This window comes from Thunnus albacares, chromosome 20, assembly GCF_914725855.1.
Source record: "Thunnus albacares chromosome 20, fThuAlb1.1, whole genome shotgun sequence".
Lineage (NCBI taxonomy): Eukaryota > Metazoa > Chordata > Actinopteri > Scombriformes > Scombridae > Thunnus > Thunnus albacares.
The window spans coordinates 13,877,376-13,904,324 of NC_058125.1; the positions used below are offsets into that span (position 1 = coordinate 13,877,376).

General features: G+C 37.3%; 1 protein-coding gene across 2 annotated transcripts in view; it reads left to right on the forward strand.

Annotated features, from left to right (window-relative positions):
- LOC122971210 (protocadherin-15-like) overlaps nt 1–26,949 on the forward strand; it is a 201,369-nt gene that overhangs the window by 122,143 nt on the left and 52,277 nt on the right. For both annotated transcript variants that reach the window (XM_044337759.1, XM_044337760.1), the window contains 2 exons: nt 1,461–1,601; nt 6,246–6,358. In XM_044337759.1, coding sequence (XP_044193694.1) covers nt 1,461–1,601; nt 6,246–6,358 — 254 coding nt within the window. The remainder of the gene's footprint in view (nt 1–1,460; nt 1,602–6,245; nt 6,359–26,949) is intronic.

Consider the following 26,949-nt stretch of genomic DNA (forward strand, 5'->3'; position numbering starts at 1 on the left):
CAACTCCAGAGTAGGTAAAACACTCCTAGACTTGAATATTCCCGAACTGGTATCGGTTTGATACACTGTGGTATCTTTCTCTCTCCTGTTCGTCTCCTTACATGCACCCTTCTGTTAATGCCATAAATCACAAACTTGGATTCATCAGTAAATGGGACTTTTTTCCAGTCATCCACTGTGAAATGCTGATATTTCTTAGCCCACCCCAAGCGTTTGGCCTTGTTTCTCCCTCCTGAGAAGTGGTTTAGAAACTGCTACTCGTCCTCTGAGACCACACAGACCGCCTTCTTTTGACAGTACTTTTGCTGATTGGAGTCTTGCGTTCTTTATATAGCAAATTCTGTATCTGTGGAGTTGCTTTTCTATCTCTCAGGGAACTGAGCTTGATGTATTGATCTTCTGATGGTGTGGTCACTTTTGGTCTGCCTGATCGTGCTTTGGATATAACTGATCTAGTTTCTGCAAACCGTTTAAAAGTTCCATGCACTGCCCTATTAGAAACCTTTAGTCTAGCCATGATTTGACGCTGAGAAAGCCCCTCTTTGCTTAGAATAACAATTTGACTTCTGACACTTTCACTTAGTTCTGATGCCATGTTTCCCACTATCACAATGCTACTTAGTAAGCAATGATCTGCTCCTCTGATGAGTAGATTAAATCGACCATCATCTGAATGCATGCTTCAGTGGAAGGGATACAACTCAAGGAAATCTGACCTTTTGTACAAAAGAATTAAGTTGGTCAATGCCACAAATTTGCTTAAATTTGATTGCTGACCTAGAAATAGTGCAGAATCTTAAATATGTCTTCTTTATTTTACATGTCATAACTTGTTTCTGAACCCTCAAACTTTGTGATTATTTCCAGGTTTATGTGAAAATATTAAAATAAATACATATATTACATTAATTTTGCGTGGAATGCAGTTTTTATAATTCTGTAATTTGATATTGACACTGTAACACCCAATCTTTCAGTGTTGAGTCTTGATGAAAATATGACCTTAGACACTTTTCTGTTTACCTTGGATGCCTTTATAATTACTGGCTGTGTGACTTGGACTTGCTGTGAGTTGCACCTGCCTGGTAAACATTAGACCCTGGTCCTGTTACCGCAATATAATTTGTTGACGTATCAGATTCATAGCCCTAATTAAGACACTGTAATCAAAGTCTTCATGATTTAAGACATGTAGCAAGATAAAGATTACTGGTTCATCAAGTATTTGTACAAGACACACTGTTTGACATCCGGTTCAAAACTAATTGCTTTGGATCTTAAATACTGTAACACAGTGATTACACAGTCATTACTATACTGTGCTTTAGTTTGAGGCTACTTCGTAAAAAAGTGACAATATTCCAGAAAGTATACAAGAGACAGTCCATCCTTTAATGCAACATTCATCTAAATCTGTCTTCCTAATGTCAAAGCATATACTGTGCTTGTTCTCTCCGTAGGGTACCCCAGCAGGTCTGGTGCGCTATAAAGTGGACCAGGAGGCTTATCCATACTCTTCCAGTATATTTGGTGTAGAGGAACAGACAGGACATGTGGTAACCAGAGTAAACCTCAATGAGGAGCCCAACCTCAAGTTCAGTGTAAGTATACACACAATTTAGCACAACTTCCAGGTCACCATTAATCCCTAAAACACTCTATATTGTATGCAGAATTCTGTATGTCTGATCAGACCTGCCCATATTGCAATCTAAAGTTTACTTTCAGTCCTGTTTAGTACATTTTTTTGTACCAGCAATGCAACAGAATATCCATTTTATTTTACACATGCTTTATAGTTGCATAAAACATGCACCCACAATGGAGACATACAACAATAAAATATTTTCCCAATGGACAGATATTAACTTCCATCAGTCCATAATGTATTCAATGTATTAAATATGACTATGTGGCAGTGAGTCTATATCACATTGTAAATACAATATAGAGCATCACTGAATGTATGCACACATGCAGCTCACTCTCATGCACACCCCAAATGACGGGCACAGAGAAGACTGGTAAAGAGACAGCCAAAGCCAGTAAAAACAGATTTTTTGATGGTCTACCGGCCCAAAAACTGATTTTTAAAAAAAAATTTTTTTTGATGGTCCATCAGCCCACCGATGTGGCGGCAGACCGGGATTTGTCCCGGTATGCCCAATGGCCAGTACAACACTAAAGGTGTCTTAGCCAACAGCATGAAAATGAGAATCCCTATCCATTGTACAAAGTATACTGCAGTAGCTTATTAGTTTCAAAACTGCCTTCCCCCTTCAATGGGACGTTGGGCTATGCTAATTTCATCTTTTCATTGGGCTTTAATTAACACAACAAGGATTCAGCGTCCTCTGAAGATGTCACTCGGGGGACTAATTCTACCTCGTTTGCTCCCAATATCTCTAACAAAATGAATCATTCCAACACTGTTTACAACTTTGGGATTATGACTGATATAACTCTAAGGTATCATTTTTACAAGGACAGAGACATGGTCATTGACAAATAACTAATGCATCACATTATAAAGGCACCACAGTATTTCTAATAACCATTTTTGGGGCAGGTCAGCATGCAGATTTGTATCTGGACTGAAATGACAGAAAAAAGCTTAACCACCACATATTCCAGTGAAGTAAGTAAGTTTCCAGCAGTTAAAGATGTTGATTTAGAAGGTCCCTGGTTAAAGCATGAGTTAAAATATGATTAAGAAGGGAAGTACAGTTTCAGTGACAATTTCCCGGGCTAAATGAGAGGGAGGAAGTGTCTTGATATTTAAGTTGGGCCCTCATTAGGATTCCTTTATTAAAAGGATAAACCCCATCTCGTATTTAAGGGGGTCCTTAACACAAGTATACAGAAAATAAAGTACATAGAGCAAAACGCAAAAACAAATACTCTCACACATACAGAGACAAAAGTTCTCCCAGGCCTAGCTACTCCCACACCCAGTGATTCCCTCAAAAGTGCCAAAATACATACATTAAATGTACACATACCTATACAAAGCTATATACATATGTTTACATGATCCTACACATTAGAGATAAATTATTTCCATTTCTCAAATTTAATTAGAGGCAAGTGCATGTTGTTTGAAGAAATGAAAGGAGGTAAGAGATCTAAGTGAACTTGGCAGATTATTCCAATTAGATGGAGCTTTAAAGGCAAGTCACCCAATATCTCTGTCATTTGTCATTTATACCTTAGACTATACCATGACATGATGGGACTATACCTAGATGGGATTAAATATTGTTTTAAGTAAGAAGGATATTTAAAGAAAACCAGTGCAACCAGTGAAAATGTCATTTAGATTTTGGTGTTAACCAATTTAGCCACTCATACATACATAAAGCAGTGATGGGTTCTTTAAGGACACCTCAAGACAAATCTACAGAGAATATTATAAACTACATTGAAAAGATCAAGATTTGTTTCTGAGGTATTCTGATAGACAATATCTGCATAATCCAGTATCGGTAATGTCAACTGTGAAATAATTATTTTCCTGACCTGTAGGTTGAAACTGTTGGCAGAATTATATAATATTCTCAGGCTGCAATTTTTTTTGTTTATCACTGAGTTAATATGGGGCTTAAAAGAAAGTTGAGAATCAAGCCAGAGACCCAAATATTTAAATTCTTCCACTTTCTCGAGTGGTGTCCTATCTAAGAAATTAATCGACCAGTTATTGGTTAAGTACAAAGAATTAGGTCTAGTGCCAAACAACATACTATAAGACTTCTTCTATTCAGTAGAAGTTTGTAAAAGAAAACAATTTTTGAGTGGCATCAAAATCAGCCTGTAATGTACATTGAATTTGTGAGATGTCAGGCTTGAAAGAATAAATCATAGTATTATCTGCATATAATTGAATATGACAGTCAGAACAGATTTGTGGGAGATCATTAATAAAAATGGAGAACAGCAATGGCCCTAGAAATGAATGAATCTTGAGGTACACTCTTTTCATGGTCAAAAAATCTGATAGACTGCCCTGATAAGAGACATACTGTCATCTGTGGTGAAGGTATGAATTGAATCAAAATAAAGAATATTTTGAAAGACCAATAGCACAAAGTTTGTCAAGGAAGAGGTAGTGATCAACTATGTCAAACGCCTTAGTAAGATCTATAAATATTGTGCTAATAAGCATATTATTGTCCAATGAAGAGGATACGTCATTGATGAATTTTATGAGGGCAGCTGTTGTAGATAAGTTAGGTCTGAAACCAGATTGATATGCAGATAAGATGTGAAAGTCATTAATATATTGAGATAGTTAATTCACATATAGATAAAGATCAATTGAATAAATCAGACAGATGATATGCCAGAACATGAGAGGTAAGTTTGATGAACCCTATCTCCAAACCATCTCAACTAGCACCACTACCTGAGCTTAGATCACAAATAACCTTCTGAAGATCAATTTGACGGATTCTTCTAAAGGAGATGGAGCTACCACATTTAGAGCTATCCAATGAAATATCAGAGAAGGGAAAATCAGAAAATTGTGAACTGCAGACAGAGGAAAAATGCTGGTTGAAGGCAGTAGCAATTATAGAGGGATAATTAACAACTTCATTATTAACTCTGAGTTGTAGTGCTTTTGGTGGATTCATTGATTATATTATTAATTCTGTTCTAAAACTGTTACAGGTTATCAAAATCATTAGATAAAGTCTTTATAATAATTAGATTTAGTGTTTCTTGTTTTGGTTGTACATATATTCCTAAATGTTTATATGCGTGCCAATCAGCAGAGTCCTTTGTCAAGCAATATTTTCCCCAGGCCTTAGCTCTCTGTTTAAAGAGACTTATACTGTAAGATCAACATTAATCTTGGGTAAAGGTCTACATTTAACCTTAATTGTTGTCCAGGGGGCATATTTGTCTATAACATTAATAAACTCAGTGTAAAAGAAGTTCCATGCATCTTCAACAAATGGTATTAGCTGAAACCAGTGCCAATTTATGGCAGTTAAAAAGTTCAATATCAATATTTTACATTGTCTTACCTTGGTGCATCTTGGTGGAAGATGAGGTACTTTAATCTTCCAAACACAGAAAAAACAGAGAATAGAAACAGAAACGAATGGAGTGGCCACTGAAACAATCAGATAATACCCAAGATTTTATAATTCTACCAGGATGGGTGACAAGAATCCAATCTAACAAGGACTTAGACCTGTAATCAACTCTGGTAGGCTCACTTATGAGTTGAGTCAGATTTATACTGCCAAAGAGGTTTCAATCACTGACAGATGAACGATCTAGCCAGTTGCTGTTAAAGTCACCCAAAATTATCATTTCATTTGGATGATCTAAAAAGTTTATGGTAGACAAAATACACTTTGTAGATGCTAAGGGAACATTTGGAGGTCTGTAAATATTTCCTATAGTCAGTTGTTTGTTTTCATGAGACATTCAAAATACATAGGGTTCTCTTTTGGCACAACAAGCTTTGAAGACAAATTTGAAGAAACATAAGTAGCCACTCCTCCTCCTCTAGCACCCCTATTAGCTCTGTACAAAACATAGGATCAGAGATATTACTATGCAATCATGTCTCAGAAAGTGTAATTACACTAGGTTTATCATAAACAAGCCAAGCTCTTAAGAGATTAATTTCAGGAGGTAAGCTCCTTACATTCAGATGAATAACATGTAGACCTTTAGCAGTGTTAATTATGTGGAGATGGCAATAAAGTAACAAGATGTTCACTTAAGTACATCCACAGATCATGTATTGGGTATATGATAAAAAAGAGGGACAGGAGGTAAGGGGTAGGTAGCAAGATAGCAGTGCACGCACACACACACACACAAAGATTATCTCAAACTGGCAAAACAAATACATAAAGACAAAGCAGAGCTTTGGGTCTGGTTAACAGTTTCCCCCCAATTAAATGAAGAATGCAGGCTAAGCAGAAAAAAATAAGCACACAAGTAGGATAAACACTTGTCCTATGCTCCAATTCCCATGCAAATAATGTGCTTTTAGATTGTAGGCAACAAAAATCTAGACAAGTTTATTATTAGCTTGTCATGCATTAGCTACATCAATTTAGTTGACTGTCTCTGCTGTCAGCAGACTGTAAAATGGTGTGAACTGATGTCTTTACAATGTTAGAGGCTATAAACAGAGGGTAGAGGCAACATTAGTTGTCAGCTGTGTTGCAAGCAGGTATGTGAATATCTGCTGAATGTTCTGACTCTGTGTATTTGATTGGCAGCTGGTAGTGGTGGCCTATGATGATGGTGAACCTGTAAAGAAGAACACAACCCTAGTAGAGATCACAGTCCTTCAGCCCTCTATCATTCCTGTCTTTACTCAGGAAGAATACAGGTATATATACACACACACACACACACACACACACACTATATCTTAAAGTTATAATCCTTAAAGAATAACTGAACACCACCTGAAAATCTTGTCTCTGCTGACGTCCGGTGGTTTAACTTCTCAGCATTCTGCAGTGATGTAGAGGTGAACTCCAGGACCTTGTGACATCACTTTTGGGTTAAAGAGAGGTTAAACGGACTTACAACTTCCCACCAAGGAGAGCAGCAAAACGTTGCTTTTCAGTCTGGTGTTAAGTTACTCTTTTAGATTCCATTTCTGGTTGATGTTGTGGCACCTGTTACTGGTGGTTACATCTTAATAACAGGTCTCAAAGTTCCATTTGAAATGACAAATTTATCAATTTGCTGGGGGCAGGAAATGCTCTTTGAGCAGTTCATTTGTCAGACATAAAACATAAGAACACAAGCAACTTGTGTATCTACTAATTTTAAGTCTCCTTTATAAATTGCTGTTGCTATATTGCTATACTGCTGTACCAATGCAAATATGTTTCATCTTCAAAAAATACTGGACCTGCTGTTCTGCTCTTTTGGGTTATGTTATTATGTGACATAAGCACACAAATGATGTGCAATGTACACCATTTGAGTCCAGCAAAGGAACGGCGGATTCCACAACTAACAATGCTACTATTTAAAAAGGTAACTAATGATGTAAATATATTTAATGGCTATAGGAAAATAAGTTCCAGCAGTAAATAGTATCAAAAATGGGTTGAGGTGATTTAGGAGAAGCAGAAACAAGTTGTGAACACAATATTGAACATGGTACAACCTTTTTAAGTTGATATGGCAGTCTTGTTAGGAAACAATATTACAGCTGATCTGCTGTCAGAAAATGCTAAAAATCAACATTGTCTTGTGAACGATTGTGGTTCGCACAAGCTGCAGTGACATTCAATGTGTTTTCTGTGGCTTCCTCATAATAAAAACCTTCCAGTGCTGATATGTTGTAAAGAGAGTGAACAGCAAAATATGCTGAATTACATGCATGTTCCGTTTCATTGTGTCTGTGAAGGCAATTAAAATTCAGCAATGGCACACTCTGCCACTAACAATGAAAACTACTATTTACAGTGCAGAGGTATATTTAATTGACAAATTCAAAATTTACCATAACTTAAATATCCCGTTGTACATGATTGTTCTCATTTAAATGTATATCCTCTTACATATTTTCCTTCCATGTCATCCATGAATACTTAGTCCTGTAATTACCTAACACTGTGTAGATGACTGCACATGGAAAGAAGAAATCTTGCCATGAAGCTTATGCAACTATGTTCTGTGTTCAATATCCAACGGTGCATTATGGCGATACAAAGCCTTATCCTGCTTTCAGTTATAGCATCATAGATATATTGTGTTTTATATTAGAAATGTAATGTGTACTACTTGAAGTAAATGCTGGTCTTGTTGAGATAAAACCTACTGAATGGAAAGGTGCTGAAAAAGCCTTTTTGGCCAAGAACACGTCTGGCTACCTAAATATCTGTGTGCAGAAGCAGTAAATTACCAATAAAACACCAATAATCTTGGGGGCTGATATCCCACTCCATCAGACAGACCACTACCTCACACACACACACCCACACAGACTGCTGCCACACACACACACACACACACACACACAGTTTATACTCAGGAATGCAGCCATTTAGTTGTTGCAAGAGTGGCAAGACATTCATCTCAATTTCACACACTAAATCCACCCTCCCCCTCAAAAAGCCCCCCAAAAAGCACACCTTTGAATTTTTGGATGGTACCCAATGACTCCTCCCGACTAAGAAAGAGTATTTGTTTTTCATCTGGCAAATTAATGAATTGCATTAATATAGGCATAATTAAAATATGGAGAGGAAGGTTTATCATGCAAAAAGTGGAATTCATTATTAACTATTCACTGATGGACTAAAAGCAAGCACTTATTATGTTTCTACCGCATTTCAGTGTAAACTATAAAAACTATAGAAACACAGCCTTGCAAAATCACACTACTGCTGAACAGCATGACTGAAATTTAGTTTTGATTACAACTCAAATTATGTGTTTTAACGTAAGGAGATTCCAGTTTTGTTTTGTTTTTAATTATGAATTTGGGCAAGTTTGTTTTCATAATGCAGATCAAAGTATTTGATTTGCATCAAATATACAAATGTGTACATTAGCATCAAGTTTGTGAGGCAGCAGCACATTTTTCACTGTCTGCTGCAAATTCATTAAAAGCACTCACCCATTCTGTTACAACCCACAACCCTAAACAAATCGCCATGATTAATTAGCACAATGTACATCACCTGTTTTATTTAAAAGATGAACTGGCAGGAGACAAAGAAGCCTTTGGGATTCTAACAGTAATTGGGTCATCATCCAAGTAGTGTCTGTAAAAGTGTTAATCTTCCATTGAAATTGCTAATGTTGTATATTGGTTTATACATTGAACCACTATGTACTATACATTGATCTGAACTAATGTAAAACACATAACATAGTCTGTGATCATTTTATTAGTGGTTGGTGGTCTGGCCAGGCTTTACAGAAATGCCCCAAGCAATGGAAAAAAAGCATATAGACTGTTTACTGTTTACCAAACAAGAATACACTGCATGTCTGAATGAAAATATCATGAGAGATAGTGCCTTATATAGTTTATTTTTCAAATCCAAAACAAAGCAAACAAGTATTTTCCTTCAGTCTCTGTGGAGGTTTAAAGAAATATGTAGGATTGGTATTTTTGTAAAGATAAAAACACACAGTCTTTCATTCTCTATCTATGTGTTTTGAAATGCCAATAAACCCAGCAGTCACAGACTTCAAACTCAACCAACTATGATATAATATATTATACTGTTACCTTATGCCCACACCCACACTAAGTCACAAGTCGTCATGTAACTCTTCCAGTTGGTCTTTTATGTGGCCATGTGTTGCCTCAGGTTTTCTCTCCTGTGACTGGCTGGGTTGACAGAGGCATGAGAGAGGTTGGATGTGAAATTGGCCTATAATCTCCAGCTATTATCTCTCTTGATCTGTCATTCTTTCACTGAATATATAAAATGTTTCTTATTGCCTTTTCTGGTTATTCTTCTCTGTCCTGTTACTGTCAGTCTCTATCTTGATATGGCTTTATTTTCCCGCTATACATTAGCTTCTAATTTCCCGTCTGTTAATATGTTTTCTTCCTGCCATCCCATTTTTATCAACTCCTCTATATATGTCTTTTTTCGTCCCCCACAATGACGTCTTAGGGAATTAAATGGTCTCCTTCCATTCGCTTTATTATTTCATCTGTCAGGCACAATATCTAACATATCAGAGTTGGATGAAAATTGTGAGAGGAGATGCGTAATATTTTTGCAAATGTTTCAAAATGACTGATTGACTCAAGGTTGGACACTAATGTTTCCACTTAAAACAAAGAGAGTTTTTGTGACTGATTGTCTGTGAGAGGGGTAGCATTAGTTTTGTCTCAATCTTTTATTCTCTCTATTGCAGATTTTGTTTCCTTTCGATATTGTGTTTCTTCCTTTTTCTGTCCGCTTTTCTACCTTCATGACAAGTCATAGAATTCATCTGTTTTATATGCAGAGTATGTGCTTAGGCATTTTGATGCGATTCACTTTCACATAGCTAACATGCCATCTGTCATGCATCATGCAAGCTGCCTCTGTGACAGCTCAATATTAAATTGAACAAATATCACACCTTTGACACTGATTTTATAGAGGAAATTTAATTTGTGTTATTATTTACTTGTCATATTTACTTTTCAGTTTTTTTAAAAAACAACTTCTTTATTTAGAAAACTTAGCACCATTAGCTCTAAGCTTATGAGCTTGTTTGGGAGTAATTGCCACTTCAGTGACAATACAGAACATATTTTCCCACTATTACAGACAAAATTTCAAGATGTCAACGTCTGTCTTTCACACAGAGCAGAGTAAAGCTCTCTATTTTTAGGAAAGGGGTTAGAGGCAAGAAAGAGAGATGTCAGCCAGCCATATAATACTGCATTTATGAATATGTAACAGCTTCCAGCTAAAAAAGAGTGTGTGCCAGTCTATGCGAGTGTGCACTTTGTCCAATTTGTGTGTATTTGTATCTTTTGTATTAATCAACACACAGTTCATATTAATGCATGCATGGACACATTTTCATGTTTGTTCGCTGTGAATGTCCCTCTTTGTGTATGTGTGTTATGTATTTGTCATTTCAATGTGTGTTTTGCATGTCTCTTTGGGTGTATGTGTGTCTTATATTTTACATTTTTGTGCCTCTTTGTCTGTGTGTGTTTGTGTGTGTGTGTGTGTGTATGGGATGGTGTTTTTTTCTTGTTCTACTAATTCCATGTTGTATTCACACAGAGTACAGTGTACCAGCTTTGAATTAATTAGCCCAGCTTTATTGAATAAAAGCTAACCATTGTACCAGTGTGGTCTTAAGAGCTTACTAATGCAGCTTAATGATTTTGTATGGTTTCAACAGACAGGCTTCTTGCCATGAGCAAGGCTGAATTAGTAATATTGATTCCTACAGTGAAAAAGAGAGTGACAGTAAAACAAGAGGTTGCTTTTAAGATTTTTTTCATGACTACTTAGATTATTTATTTCCATTTTTTTTAATTCCAAAGTTGTCTAATATTCTTAATCTTCGAATAGCACCGTGTGTGGTGATACTTTATAAAGGCATGGAGGGTTAAAGCCCCTATAACTTTCTGAACTTGGTGCCATAGCGGTAATATCAAAAAAGATTCTCAGGCAGATAGCAATGCATGCAGCTACAATCTTACCATGTGACAGCCAATCTATGCATGCATGAGTAACTGAGTAGTTTACATGTATTTGTTTGTTGGTTTATGTTTTTCATTTTAGCTTTTAACAAAATTTTGTAAAAAAAAAAAGTTTTGGGGTAGGTTGACAATTAGATTTAAAATATAGTAAAAGGATTACTTTTTGAATAATTAGCTTCTACAGACTGCATTTAAATAGATTTCAACCTCAGTTTTGTATTTTTGCTGTGTGACCCCTTTTATAAGAAGAAGATTAAAGGATGGATAAATGGATTTGGTGGGTTGAAGGTTCACATTTTTTCTTTAATTCTCTTTCAAGTCTGTCTTAAAACAACACTCATGTGCTTATAAGTAGATTGAAAGCACTATTGGTCACTTTAATTGCTCTTCCTTTACATACTGGCCACAAATGGATGCCGTTCTAAAACATTTTCAGTGTAAGTAATGAGGGACAAAATCCACAGTCCTGTTTCTGTGCTGAGCTGTGTTGGTGGTGGAGGAATAAAACAAAAAGAGGAAATTTGTAGCAAAAGAATGTAACTTTGATAAAGATACTTATTTGGTTTGTGCAATTCAGGCTGCTGAAACCTCATTAGTTATGGCTGAACTTAAGAATTGATTTTACAGACAAATAGGACTGTGGAGTTTTTTCCTTATCACTTACATTGAAATTACTTTAAGAATTATGGCCAGTATGAGCAAGAGGAACAATCAAATTTTAAGACAGACTTGAAAAAATGTGAACCTATCCTTTTGCCACAATTTATGCACAATAAAATCTGTTACTCTCATCTCTGTGTATCAGAGATAGAATGTAGCAAACTGAAAGTGTTTGCAGATAAAAAGGATTTAAGACGTGTGAAGTTCTACATACAGTTCATGCACCAATAGAGGAAAATCGCCATTCAACCACGAAATTTCCTAACAACTTTTACTTTCAGTAACATTTTTTTTGGATGGGTCCCAACCGACCCAGCCACCCCTGCTGAGAAAACTCTACATTACAGTGATCCAGTGAAAGGTTGTCTATTGCTATTTTTAAGATACTAACAGAGGACAGGGAGTAAAATAAAAGTAAATTTTATATTATATTTTTCTATAATATTTAATATATTACACACATATATTCAAGTTCTGTCAGGATATACACCTTTTACAGTTATGTATGAATTTAAATTTCATGACATAACAGTTTTGGTAGCTATAATTTTAAATCTTTTATATTTAGTATCTCCAAATTGCATTTTATAGAGATGGACACTTTTTCCATGACATGCATTACTAATTGCTAAAGCGTAAGAAACATAGTACAAAGCAGAAGGAATTAAACTTACTTTTCAAATGATTTTGGTTCTATATTTGTTCTTTATTCCAACCTGTTCTCACTCCCAACTCGTCAACATATGGACGATTGGTCAGGATCCCCTTGGCATCACTTTTTAACACACTGGGTGCCCCTTTAGAGTCATTTTTCAACGTGCAAGGTAGTCCGATAGACTCCTATAGAATTCCCACAACATCTGAAATAGACGCCATGAGACCAATGATGTGTATATAATGTCTATGTAAGGTGAAAATTTTCCATATTCGGAGGTGGCAGGTAGGGTCAGTGGTATAAATAGATGGCAAAAAGTGGACTTTGATGTAGGACAGTGGTGTTCACTTCCCGTCTCCAACTGTGAGTCAGAGTGTTTTTAACAGCGGGTCATGGGTGTTTTTAACGGCAGGTCGTAAGTGTTTTTAACAGCGGGTCATGAGTGTTTTTAACTGTAGGTTTTAAACCAAACCATGGTTTTTTCCTGACCCTAACCAAGTTTGTTTTGTGCTTAAACCTAACCCATTGAAAAAAGGCCACAAAAGGGGTACTCTGTGCGTTAAAAAGTGATGCCAAGGGGATCCTGACCAGTTGTCCCTGTGTGACGAGTTTGGAGTGAGAATGTGTTATTTATTCACACACTGGGACTTGCACAGTGTGCCCTAAACAGTTTGATTCTTTGTTCCGACTCTGTGCTACAGCAAACTGAACTTAAAAGGAAATCTCTGAGCTTAAAGTGCTGACTTTCAGCTTTAGATCTGTTTTTGGATGTTCGTACGGTGAACAGTGTTTGACTTTTAGCCCTTTTTTACCCTCAGTGTTCCCCCATTCTTACTGCTAATGCATTTTTATGCCTCTGCGCCGGCAATAGCCATTATGTTTCTGGGTTGTTCATCCATATGTACGTACGTATGTCTGTACGTCCATATGTCCATACATCCATACGTCTGTCCCATTTGTGTGAAAGTGATATCTCAGGAATGCCTCAAGGGAATTTCTTTGAATTTGGCATAAATGTCCGCTTGGACTCAAGGATGAACTGATTAGAAATTGGTGGTCAATGGTCAAGGTCACTGTGACCCCACAAAATACATTTTTGGCCATAACTTAAGTTTTCACATACTAATTTTGACAAAGTTTCACACAAATGTCTAATAGGATAAAGTGATGACATTTTATATCCAAAAGGTCAAAGGTCAACTTCACTGTGACATCAATTCAATGGCATAACTCAGGAATAGAAGGGGAGATTGTGGCCATATAGACATGGATGTAAACTGCAACTTGACTGGTTGGTAGAGGCAAACGACCGCCAGGTGATATTTCTAGTTTCAACCTTTCCGCACCACTATTTCCAAAATCATACTAGACATACATTTTTTAACTTAATTTTTTATATGCTCATGTATTAATATAAGACATTATATCACAAGCATTATAGAAAAAATAGAGATATCTAACATTTTCTTTATGTTGATCAGGATTGAACAAAGTTTGTGTTTGAGCCAAGTTTAAGTTGAATATGTCAGGAAATAGTGTCACACATATACAAAGACACATACTGGCCACACATACAAGCACACACACACACTCGCAGTACTGCACAGAGACTGAGCACCAGTGAAGCGTGGCTTTGGCACTGTAACCTGCTGTTTGTGCATTTTCCCACTGTGGGTTTCTCATAACAATTAACAAGCCAAGGAGGAAGTTTGTTAAATCCTGAGCAGAGCCTGAGCAGAATTTCTCACCTGCTCTCCCTCCTTCTTCCTCCCTATCTCTTTGTTTCTCTCACTGTAGGAACATCCTCGCACCTGCAAAATTAGTATGCAGTTGGTATCACATACACATGAATAGTTATCAGCACCCAATGGCAATTATCAGCGTGAGGTTAAGTGAACAGAAAAAAAAGAGCCTTTTCAAAAATTGTTGAGATCTACAAACCCCTCCCACCACTCTCCTTGCTTCCGTATATGCCTGTGTGTGCATTAATGTGTGTTTTCCTTGTGTTTGCATCCTTGTGTGTAATTGTGTGTCTGTGAATTCAGGCGTAGGTTTCTCCCACATGCTGTCAAAATGCCCCATAGCCTGTTACTTTGTTAATTAATCTAATTAGAAAGTGGTGAGAGAGTTATGAGCCAAAACACTCCTAAACATCAAAGCTTTGTTATTAATAGAAAAAAATGTGTGATCAAAGATGGCAATATGTTGCTTTGTCTTGCATCATTACAAAGATAGAGATAATACACTACACCATGGCAGGAGGTTTAGATAAATCTGGCCGCATCTATTAGCTTCTTTGCACTGCTATATATTACAATAAATGCTCTGTTCAAGAATCACAGGCCACAAGCAGGAGGTCACAGGTTTTCTCCCTATCAGCCAGTTGGATAATAACAAACTCAGTGCTGCCAGTTTTCCCTTTGAAAGACATTAATGCCATTTGTTGCCCATTAAAGTACCTGATATAACAAGAAAATGTGTTTTTAATCAGCTCTTACAAGAAGATACAATTATGTGCTATGTGTTATTTCTGATAAACTGAAGCAGAGTTAACACATCATCCAAGGCCAAATCTTTTATCTTGCACTTAGAACAGATACAATAGTTGAGTCTGCTTTTCCTTGGCAACGCTTCTTCATAATGCACACAGCTGTGAAATACACACAATCGGGCTTTGTGTTGCTTTTGAAGATAATCAGTCAAATCTGATGAGATGAGATTGAGATAGAAAATCTTCTTCCTAGTGATCTAATTTTAAAGAATGTTTTTAATTGTATGAAGTAAATGTAATTTGTTTTTCAGTATTTAGAGCAAAAAAAAAGAAATAAGAGTTTTGAACCGCCACATTAGTTTCTAGGTTGCTAGGATTTGCAATTTACATGATGCATTTGAGGCATTAAAAATACATTGATTTGTTATTGTGACACAGAGGACAACCTGAGATATCTAAACAGCTTTTCTGAAACTTGATAGCAGGATTGTTCCTTTTTCATGCTTTCAGTTACTGTGTGTCGGTTTGAATACATTTTTTTTTACATGTAATTTTCCAGACTAGTACAGTATTTGTCTTTGGACTTGTGTATTTGTCTTTTCACCTTTTGTTACTCCCTTCCTGTCTCCCTGTCGGTTTATAAAATCCACGCTCTGTTTCATTCACTGTAAGCTATCGTCTATCAAATTAAACGTCTTCTCTGCCAAAATTAATAAAGTCCCCAAGGCTTTTGAACATTTTAACTATGAGATAAACATGTCCCCCCACCAATGTACGCCAAAACAAGCACAGCCGATCTGTGGCTCTATAAATCTGGTATATGTCTAACCGATTCAGTTGAAGGTTACCTTGCTTCGTTGATGCACACAAACAGACAAGTGCACTGCTGGCAATGTTACGACTGTGACAACAAATGGCAAACAACCATGGTGGTGTTATTTATAAGATAGCTCACAGCTGGGAGGCAGCCAGAGAGGGGGGGGGGGGGCATGGAAGAGAGACAGAGAGTGACGGTTGAGTGGGACACTGAAAAGAGAGCATGAGAAAGAACGACAGATGGAGGAAGATGTTGGGAGAGGATAGTGGGGGGAAGCAATTGAGAGAAGGTCGAGTGCGAGTGTCAGATAGAGAAAATTTTAAAAAAGTGGAGCGAGAAAGGAAACTTGACAAGAGGACGTGGGAGACTACCATAAAAGTTTGAGAAAGGCACATGAAAAAAAAAATAAGAGAGAAAACAAGAAATGGGGGCTGCTGGAGTACACCATGTCAAATAGACACTGAGGCTGATAAGACAGGCAGGAAGGCAGACACACATGTACACAGAGAGATCAACATACAAGCAGTAAAGTAGCAGATGAGCTGACAGGCTGATGGATTGAAGCAGATAGAAGCAAACAAGCAGACAAGCAGGAAAAGACTGAAATAAAGAAGTGTTGAGACACAGATGGACAAGAAGATACAGACACGTAGTCAGATTGATAGATAGGCAGACTGACACTAATTCCACCAGCTTGAAAGATAAACATGCTCATAGTCAGTAGTCAGTCAGGCAGATAGACATCTGTACACTCACTTACTGTAGATGTGAAGAGACGTGTGTTGCATGATTAGCCTTTCTGTTCTTTTTTTTTACTACCCACCGCAATTGTTGAGACCTTTCTTTTGCTGTTTCCACTTGACTCTTCATCCTCACCATAACCCAGTAGCTTATTTATCAAATACATGTCTACAGGAAATATTATGAGTTCATTCCAGTCATTATAAACAAATGGGAAAAAAAGTCTGAATGCATAAACAAGAGCATAAAAAAATCAGGACATCAACATGGGTGATGGCTGCCTTAAGGCTTATGATCCAGTAGATATTCAGATAAACAACTCAACAGTTAAAGCTCATTTACATATAAATACTTCCTATTGCATAGCTAAATATAGGAACTAAATGAGGGACAATATTGGATAGTAGGTGGACTGCTCTCTTTTTGTCAAGATCAAAAGCTAAAGTGCAGTGTCTCACTCAAATAGGAGATTGTATCAGGTACATGCAACTGTTTTTGTAAGTTTTGCGTGACCTCAAACCAATTTCCAGTTTCCAAAAAGCAGTTTTAACTTTTAACAGGTTGATGCTGTTGTTGATGCTGACACCCAAATTACCAAACCAACAGAACAAAGAAAAAAGTTTAAATGGACTCCCCATAAAACCACAAATTCAGTTTCTTCAAACTGATAATCCTTTGCTGTCAATGTTACACAGTATATGTATGTTGTACTACCATCAAGTCCTTTGTTGCAGCTTGAAATTACCTGAATCTTTGCTTACTGAAAAACAGCTGCAGTGCAGTAAGAATGTGAACACAATTTGCTCAGGTTTATTCAAAATTTATTTTCCGCCACCACCCAGCAGAGCCTAAATATATCCATTATTTCCCAGATCCTTCAATAAGATGTGTTGTTTTGTCCCACTTGAGTGCACAGGGGTACTACTGCTGTCTACTGGGAATGTGCTGCCATAGATACTCATTCATTAATTTTTCTCATGTTTGTGAAGACATTTGTGAAATTGACCTTCCTTGCATTTTTACAAACCACATTTGAATTTCAGTCAATCAATGTTGCTCTGCTTCCCCCAGCATGAATAAACATATCTGGCATTGTTCACATGTGACACTTGGCTGAAAGAACGATGTCACACAACTCTAATGAGCACATTGACAGATTTCCATACACCCAGAGACACAGGCACATGTAGTAACAGGGATAATCAAAAGAAACGAACATACAAAGAAATCTAGCCCCAACAGAGTAAAATAAATAAAACAGTTCATGTATTATTTGACCTGGATCTAAAGGCCAGCCTCATTGCTGTTACGTGATTGGGTGAAATACTCTTGTCCACATACGCTACAAAGGTGCCAGTATTACGAACCTGGTTGTACTACAAATATGCATTTGTGAACAATTCTGCATTATGGCATACTTATGTAAATGTGAGCCTTGAGGGGTAAAGTCCAACTGAAATCACATTTAATCATCCCTCTTTGCAATCAAAAATGTTTTTTTAATGCATTGTTAATAGTTTTGTATTATTAGAATGAAGAAAAAAAAGGCCTTTGGAAAAATATCAAAAATGCTCCTTTTTGTCTCAGCCGGCTTGTGGGCATGTTGGAGGCTTGTTGGTTTGACATTAGCTGGCAGGCTGTGGAGACAAAGTAAACATGCTACTATAGCTACAAGTCATAGACAGACATGGTGCCGCTAACAGTAATTTTGAAGAGCAATGACCAAATCAGCATCTAACCAGACCGAAGTGACTTTTTTCTGTTGTGTTTACTGACGATAGCAGTGCACTTTTCCCAGTGAATGTTTGCTGGTTGTTCAGTGTGACCGTCTGCTCCGCCTATGATCGAACGCTACGTTAACGTTATTGCTTTATTCAAGATTTGATTTGTTTTACAAAGGGGCACAATCATCAAATCAAATAATTGAAAATAAAAAAAAGTTTCAGCTTTCTTTTTTCTCTGAGGAGAACACAGCGCACTCAATTTACAGACCAGATAGTTATGCTGTTATAGACAAAAAAGGCAATTTAATTTTAGTTGGACTTTAATAATAGTCTTTCTTCTTATCAGAAAGCAGCTTATAATAACATAACAATCAAAAGCTCAAGAGAGATACAGTAAGGATAGAGCAGGCATTTGTGAAAAAAAAGTTGGCAGCTTGTAAATTAGTAATATTTTCTCCCTGGTCGGTTCTTTCTTAGTAGTTACTAAAAGATACTATAGTTCACATATCTACTGTAATAGAAACTACAACATCAGTGTTGACACTGAATGAGTTTCTCATTTAACCTATTAGTTTGTGGGCCGACTAACCTCAAGAAACACAGTATGTTTGTTTAGGTAAACTGTCTCATGTCAAGCAACATCCACAGTGATTTGGTGTAAAGATTAAAGGCTAAAGACAATTTACCTCCACACACTGTTTAATTCATACTGTAACATTACCATTCCACTGCAGTGCTTTTCAGGTGTTTAGCCTTGTTGTTACATATTTTAATCAATATGTTCTTACTCTTAAATGGACCTCAATGGTTCATTAGCAGATGTGGCTGCAACTGTCAAGCATCTAATAAGAAATGGGGACGGATAATGAATAGAGAGAAAGAGATTGATGGGGTGGTGTGAAGAGTCCGAGAGGATAATCACAATAGACTGGTTTTGATTAAAGATAACAACAAGGAATATCATCACTATCTTCTGACATCTCTCCATTCTCTCTTCTCTTCTCTCTCTGTCACACACACACTCACAGATGGGAAATTATAGTAACACTTGCACTATACAAATGTTTCATTAAAACCACTCAGAATGCAAAATGACACACCAGAACTCACAGGTGCATAAATATGAAATGTTAAAAACACTGCAGTCTGTTTTTGGTTTTTTTGGGTCTTTTTATCCGTCATAAGCCTCAGAAGTGGACATGAAAGAACAATATACAAGGACATTTATAACATAAAAAAAACTTCCTCTTTGTTTTCTAAATGTACAATACCAACAAAGACAACAGTAGCTTTCACCGTTACACGTATTTATGTCATTTCTGAGAGTGTTTTCTGGTATTTTACAACAGACTGAAAAGAGGCAGATCAGAAAGCACTTATATGAGTCATGTGAAAGATAACCAGTTATTTCATTTATAGTTTGGAGGACATCTTGTGCTGACTTATTTAAATGTATTTTACATATGCATATGTACAGCCGAGATTTTAAAATACTGTGGCTGGACGACCTTTATATTCTCCAGAATATCCTCTATACATGATTGTACCATACCATTTCATCGCACTGCATTTAGACAGTCAGCTTTCTCTGTGAAAACCACAACTTAGTGGAATGTCCTGCCTAATGATATGAAGAGCTGCAGTTCAATCAGTGCATTCAGAACAAGGTTGAAGAATCTGCTGAAGGCTGCTCAGCTCTGTGGCTACTGAGTCTGGATTTGATCTCATGGTCTTCTCAAATAATCTTGCTTTTGGTTTGACATGCTTGCATTGTTGATTTCTGGTAGACATTGTGGGTGTATGTGATGTGCTGTTGTGTGTGGCTTTGTATTTTGTGTAGTGTGTCCTGTGTGTTTTTTGCTTTGTACTGTTTGCTGTTGTATGTTTTAATTGTAAGGGACTGCAGATGAAAATTAGCTTGAAGCTAAATCTGGTACAGTGCATCATTTATGTTAAAAACTGCTCACTGTCCCAATAAATAAATACAATAGACACACACCTCTTTATTTTAAGGGTATTTTTGCATCTAAAAGATTATTGAACTGTTTCTACAAACTTTGTATTGCATCATTTTTACAGTCAGTTTTTCATTTTGTTTCTACTTAAAGCATGAAAAGTTTCATACTTTGTGATGATAAAACCATGGAAAACATGGAACTGTTGCACTTAAATATGAAGTCATGCTTGCATGCAGCTATATGTGAGCAAATAATACCATCAAATTATCTTTTAGAAAACTCCATATAGACACAAGCCTTATGTACCCACCCTTACACACACACACACACAAAAAAAAACATTTTTAACATGCAGCTTTATAATTTTTCTGCAACTTGTGTGTGTGTACCTGTGTGCATGAAGATATTCCTCATGTTATGGGGATATAAATCTGTTAACTGCAATCACATTGAGGGAACGCTCCTCCCTTTTGGAGACAAAAGGCAAGTCTCTAACATAAATTATTAAATTTTAGGGTGCAGACTTGGTTTAAGATTACAGTAATGGTTAGGGTAATTAATGCAAGTCAATTTAATGTCCTCTGAAGTGATGGAAACACAAGCATGTGTGTGTGTGGTTCTGTGAGCTTGTGTGTCTATCAGATCAGTAGAAAAGAAGGCGGTATCACTCTACAGACACACACCCATGCATATACATATTTTTACAGTGATGATGTGTATACATTTTACCTCTTTTACATCATTTTAACTCAAACACACACATCTACACTAACATATTTTAGTCATCATTCTTCTCTTCATATCACCCTCTCTCTGATTCCCTTCTTTTGTCAAAAGCGCTTGTATATATTGCTGTTTCTCTTTCTCGCCCCCACTGTCCTGCTCTGTCTCATATATGTTTTATGTATTAGTACTTCAACAATGCCCCACTCAAGGTCAGACTGAGCGATACTAAGCCGCGTGACTGTCAGTTGACAATTACAACAACACTGTAAAGGGAAAGGTGAGAAGAGGGTGAGGGAGAAAAATGCTGAGACACTGCTGCTGACAGGACACAGAAAAGAGAGAATCAGTTCAAGAGAGCTGAGCTGAGTCAGAAAGAGCTGTAAAAACCAGAGAGAGAGAGTGATTGACAGAGAGAAAGAGTGACAAAAATGGAGAGGTTATGTGTGAACAAATATGGTGGAATGAAGAGAGGTAGGAAAGAGAGATGTGGGATTGGAGAGAGGGAAGGTGCCAGAGGGTCAAGAAAATGAATTTTGATCATTCAGACAGTACTGAGCAGAAATAAGAAACAAAGAAAAACTAATACAACATTTGATCTAAAGCCCAATACACTAATGTTATCGACACTCCAAAAGTAACAGTATGAAAAACCCAACTCTAAAGTGTAAAACCACACAACATGCCTTATCAGAAAAACTGTTTGGATTTCAGTCAGCATGTCTCCACAAGCTTAAAATTGTGGAGGGACATGTGAACTGAAAATTTAAGCCTCCCGGAGCTGAAAAATGGCCACAGCAGGGGAAGAAGTAACCTCCAGAACTCCAAGCATCCTGTAAAGGTCATTACTGCGGGCAGTTAAGACCCTCACTTAACAGCAACCTAAGGAAAAATCCTACGGTCAATTAGCAAACCTCTGGAAAGACAAAGGAGAGGCCCAGAGAAAACTGTGGCAAAAGTAGAAAGGTGTGATGTAGCAGTCAGTGTTGGCAGCTCAGACCGCTGCTGGATGTTCAAAATAGTCCAACTTTGAGCAAAAGAGTGCAGTGTTATTGGAAATTGGATACTAGACTTGAAAGGTCCAACCTACTGTAGATGACATCAAAGTATTTGGAGAGAGAGGAGAATTAGTCTTCGGACAGTATATGTATTATCCCCCCATATTGTTTACAGATGAGCAAAGTTGGAGGCCAATTTACCAAAGAAAAGGATACAGTAATGGTATAACAAGATACTCGCATTAAGTTGATCCATAACTTTAACTCATGTCAACTTGTTGCTGTTAATGATCAACCAACAAGGGCTCGTTTTGCTGATCAAGTGGTTCCACAGTTGTTGTTGTTGTTGGTTTCCCCTGGCATTAGCTAGCTAGTAGACTACTTAGCTATTATGAGTTGAAAGTTGTGAGCATGCTAGTGCTAGGCAGAGGCTGTATGTATTGAGTCCAATTTTACCCCCAATCAATTGCCTCCAACTAAATTTAGTCCTGCTGAGTTTCCACCAGAATATTCTTTGATGTTCAGATTGAGGAGGAATTAATCGCCCAAACAATCAATAACAACAATTTGGCGGTTGGATGATCGGATTGATTTCTGGATTCAGGAAATAGTTTGCTGTCTTGCAGTTTGAGCAGTTCCTCGATCTAATCTCCAACATGGCTGCTGACAAAAAGCAAAACTGTGGTGAGCTTGTTGTAATGTTTTTGGAGTAGCATTTTACATGTTGTGGTTAACTGTAGTCCTGACTGAGACTGTGCTATGATGGAAATAGAACTGACCTTCCCTGAAACACAGACCGGCCATATTGTCCACATCCTCCCAGCCATCTGCTGTGAATATTTTTTTTTCTCCTTTTTTTCTGTTCATAATAGAATTGCACAAATGAACCTTGGTTTACTCTTTTTTTGCAAACATTTTGAAGTACATGGCCCTCTTGTTTTGAATAAAACAAATTGAATTGTGAATGGACAAAACCAGTTGGGGATTCAAGACCTGTTGATAAGAGCTTCTAATGTTGGCTAATAAGATTTAACTACTTGAGTTTGCCTTGCTTTCTTCCAGGCAAGGCCTTCCACACTGAGTATAGTATGCCACAGAGCAGATCAAACATGGCTGTCATACACAAAAAGAAAAATCTTTGTGAAAGAGGCATTGCCAGAGCTCGACAGAACCAAAGCACTGCTCAGCACAGAGGATATTGTAGTTTGTTGTGGACAAAGCGACACAGGGAAAGGAGCTTGAAAGAAGTGACAGATCCTGAATTGCAGCAGGGAGAGAGAGAAATGAAAAGCAGCAGTGTGAAGAGGGACAGAAAGAATAATGACAAGAGGAGGAAGATGATGTATCATAAAGAAACAGGGGCTGAAAGAGACAGGCTAAAAAGAGGAAAACATAATGAGTGAGACAAACGAATGACAGTGGCTATGAGAGAAAGACCCACAGAGAGGAGGGTATCATTGCCAACATCTATCACGATCCTCATTATTCTGTCTGTCCCTTAACGCTGCTGTAACACTGAACACTCTCACAGCTCTGTTCAGGTTTATGTCCTGTAGCCTACATTCAGACTGAATATGTGGATCTGGTGTGTGTGCGAGTGTGTGTGTTATTCATCACATCGTTGGGACATAAATCTCAAAATTCAGTTGCCACAAGGTTAATTTTTAATTTTAGAGTAAGACTTGGTTTTAGGGTTAATATGAGAATTAATGCAACATCACGGTTAGAGTAAGCCTTAAGGGAGTGATTGAAAGTCAATACAATGTCCTCACAAACAGAGCAGTGCATGTTTTGTGTGTGTGTGCGTGTGAATCTGTTGTTATCAGTATCAGCCCAGCTTGCTGTAGTCAGGACAGCAATGATTAGAGAGCTCAGGAGGGGAGACACTGGCTTGATAATGAGGTGTGTGTGTGTGTAGGTGTGTGACGCTTATCTGTACTATGATATACACTAAACATGTGCTTGGGGTCTTGTGTGTGTTAATCTCTATGGTTGTAAATGTGTTTTAACCCGTTCACAAGTAATGTGCATGTGGCTGTGTATGATTGTGTGTGTGTGTGTGTGTGTGCACATAGTCCAGTGTGTCAGCTTGTGCGTGTGTGTGTTTGAGTGAGTGGGCATCCTCTCCATTGTGCTCTTTCATCCCTGTCAAGTAGCCATTGTGGCTAAAGAGAGAGCGAGAGGGGGGGGGGGGGGGTGCAGGAATGGATAACAATTGTAGCTGAAGTCTGCTGGGATGTTGGCTGGAAGCAGGTGTCTGGGGGAAAGAGAGGGAGAGAGAAAGATGGAGAAGAGGAAAGATTGGAATGCAGACGGGCAAGTAAAGACGAGAATGAATGGAGTGAGAGGATTAGAAAGAGAGAGGAATATGTGGTGTAAGAAAAGCGTGAAGAGCGAAATGAGAGTTGAAGGATAAAATAATTTCATGTTTTTATGATGTTGCACCCACTAGAGAACAATCCCAAATGTATTGATGGATTTTATATGTTCTGGAGCTGCAGGTGCTAAACTACATCCCTACAGACTTGGTGTTTTTCATTTTCTGTTATAAAAGCACATGAATTTGAATGATCTTCCTTTCATTCCTGTATATCGGTGTGTGTGTTTTTTATACAATGTGTAAGATTATTTTTTGTCCACAGAGTTGCATGTGGTGCAGGTGAAATCCTAATCTTCTGTTTCATCGGCTAAGAGCAATGGTTTAATTTTCAACTTTATTGTCCCACCAGACAAGGCTGTCCTTCATCTCCTGTATGATTTATTTTAGCCTTAGAGCTGTCAGTATGTGTCATCAGTGAGGAGAGGGATATTACAGGGGTCTTAGTAGATGATCATGATTTGAAATTAAGTATGTACACAGATGACATTTTGTTGACTCTGTCCGGTCCATCAATCTCCACACCAAAGGAAATTATCAAATTAAATGACACACTGTTTGGCTCTTTGCTGATCACAAACATTTTAGGAGCGTTGTGGTGGTCAGAGGGGTCGCTGAATATGTAATCACAACATCCTCGGTTGGAGTCCAGCCAGAGATCTTTGTTTCCTTCTTTATATCTCCCCTCATTTCCTGTTAATTCTCTACTGTATGTTATCTAATAAAGGCATAAAATACCCTCAAAATATATACTGTACAGTAGATAAAATGGTTGTTGTCCACTGAAGACATTTTGACGTCACAGTAGGAAAAGTGCAGGTGTAGATAAGTCCTGGTATTGTTCATGCTTTCATACTGGGACATCTGAATAAAATGAAGCCATCGTGAATGTTATTGGTAACACCTGTGCTTTACTACTATGACAAATGAAAATGTCTGGTGTTAAAGAGGTCTATTTTAAGTATAAGTAAGTATAATAAGTATTTACCTCAACTGCTGCAATTTAAACATCTTTAAATTGCAATTCAATTATACTCGTTTAATCAATCAATTTAAATCAACATTAATTCAATAAATGTCAAGCTTTTTACGCATTTGCTTGTAGGAGTGTTTGGGTAGAGCAGGTGGTTAGAGAAGCAATTGACTGAGGTGAAAGTTAACATCTACACAAACACTCACACACTCACTCGTGCTCCCCAACAGCCCCATTTATCATGTTGTGATTACTTGATAGGTTAGCCAGTTGGTAGCCCATGTTATAATGTTTAGCCAGCTGTGACAGTTGGCCTAATGACTGGACTGGGTTTATTTAATGGAGTGAAATCTGCTGGAAATTTAAGAGGTGCCAGATTCTAAGAAAATCTGTCAGGGTTGTAAGCAGGCAAAACTGTCCACCACATGCACTGAGAGGCAGGTTCACGAAAACAAGAGCTTGCCTGGTTTCTCTTTGAAAGCTGTTGATGATTTAATTTCACTGCTTGGCTAAGGCCACTAATAGGGTCAGATACCCTGTTCCAAAAGGACTGGATCAGACCAAGTATTATCCAGACAAGATGTACTCTGACTGAGGACAATGAGGTTTCATATGTTTTAGCCCATTAACTGATGTCATGTATGGTTTATATTACTAGTAAGGGCTGAGACAATTAGTCAGTAATTATTATTCATCTACTAGTTGATTAATGAAAATTAATTGCCAACTATTTTTTATAATCAATCATCCATTTTAAGTTTTTTAATCAGGCACAAGTGCTAAACACTGTTTCTAGTTTGTCACATGCAAGGGTTATCTGCTTTAATATCATAGTAAATTGTCTTTTTTTTCATTGTTGGTTTGAAAAAATGCTGCTTGAACATATCACATTGGGCTCTGGGAAATTGTGACAGGCTATTTTTCACTTTTTTCTGGCATTTCATAATTGACTTGCAGCCCTAATTATTACCAGCCATTTTACAAAGCATACACTTAATTTATTAAATGATTTTGTACCTTCCAGCCAGCCACTGGACTCAATTGAATAGAATTTCTGAATTATACTCATTGCCTTTATTTTTGTGTCCAACTTAATTTATCAGCACTTGGTAGTAGGGAGCAGAGGCTTCTTTCAACTGCTTTGACCGCTTTGACTGTTATAAGGTTAGACTGACATCCAGCATCCAACAGTTGATACTTAGCTGCTAAATAGTGTTGCATTGATGATCTATGCCATCCAGAAATCCAAAGCAGACGACAACAAATGCATGTTGTGACAAAGATGAAGTTCAATTTGTTCAATACATGCTTTTAAAAAAGTTGTTGTTCAGCAGTTTGCTCTCAATTTATCTCTGAACACAGTTTTCAAGAACAACTTTTCAAGTTCTTACTAATCCACACTCAAACCAATAAACTAAACTCTAAACTAATAAATGCCTATGTGAACATTGTGAATATGTGCATTGCACAGGTTAATATTTAAAGTTACTGCACATGCACACACACACACACACACACACAACATTACTATTTTGAAAAGAGGACAGCTATAAGGATACACTCACAAATGGTTGTTAAAGCTCAAAAACAGGTGGAAGCTAACCCCCACAATTAGTGAAATAGCAGAACAAAATATAATTTGTTCTGCACTCAGAGAGCATTGCG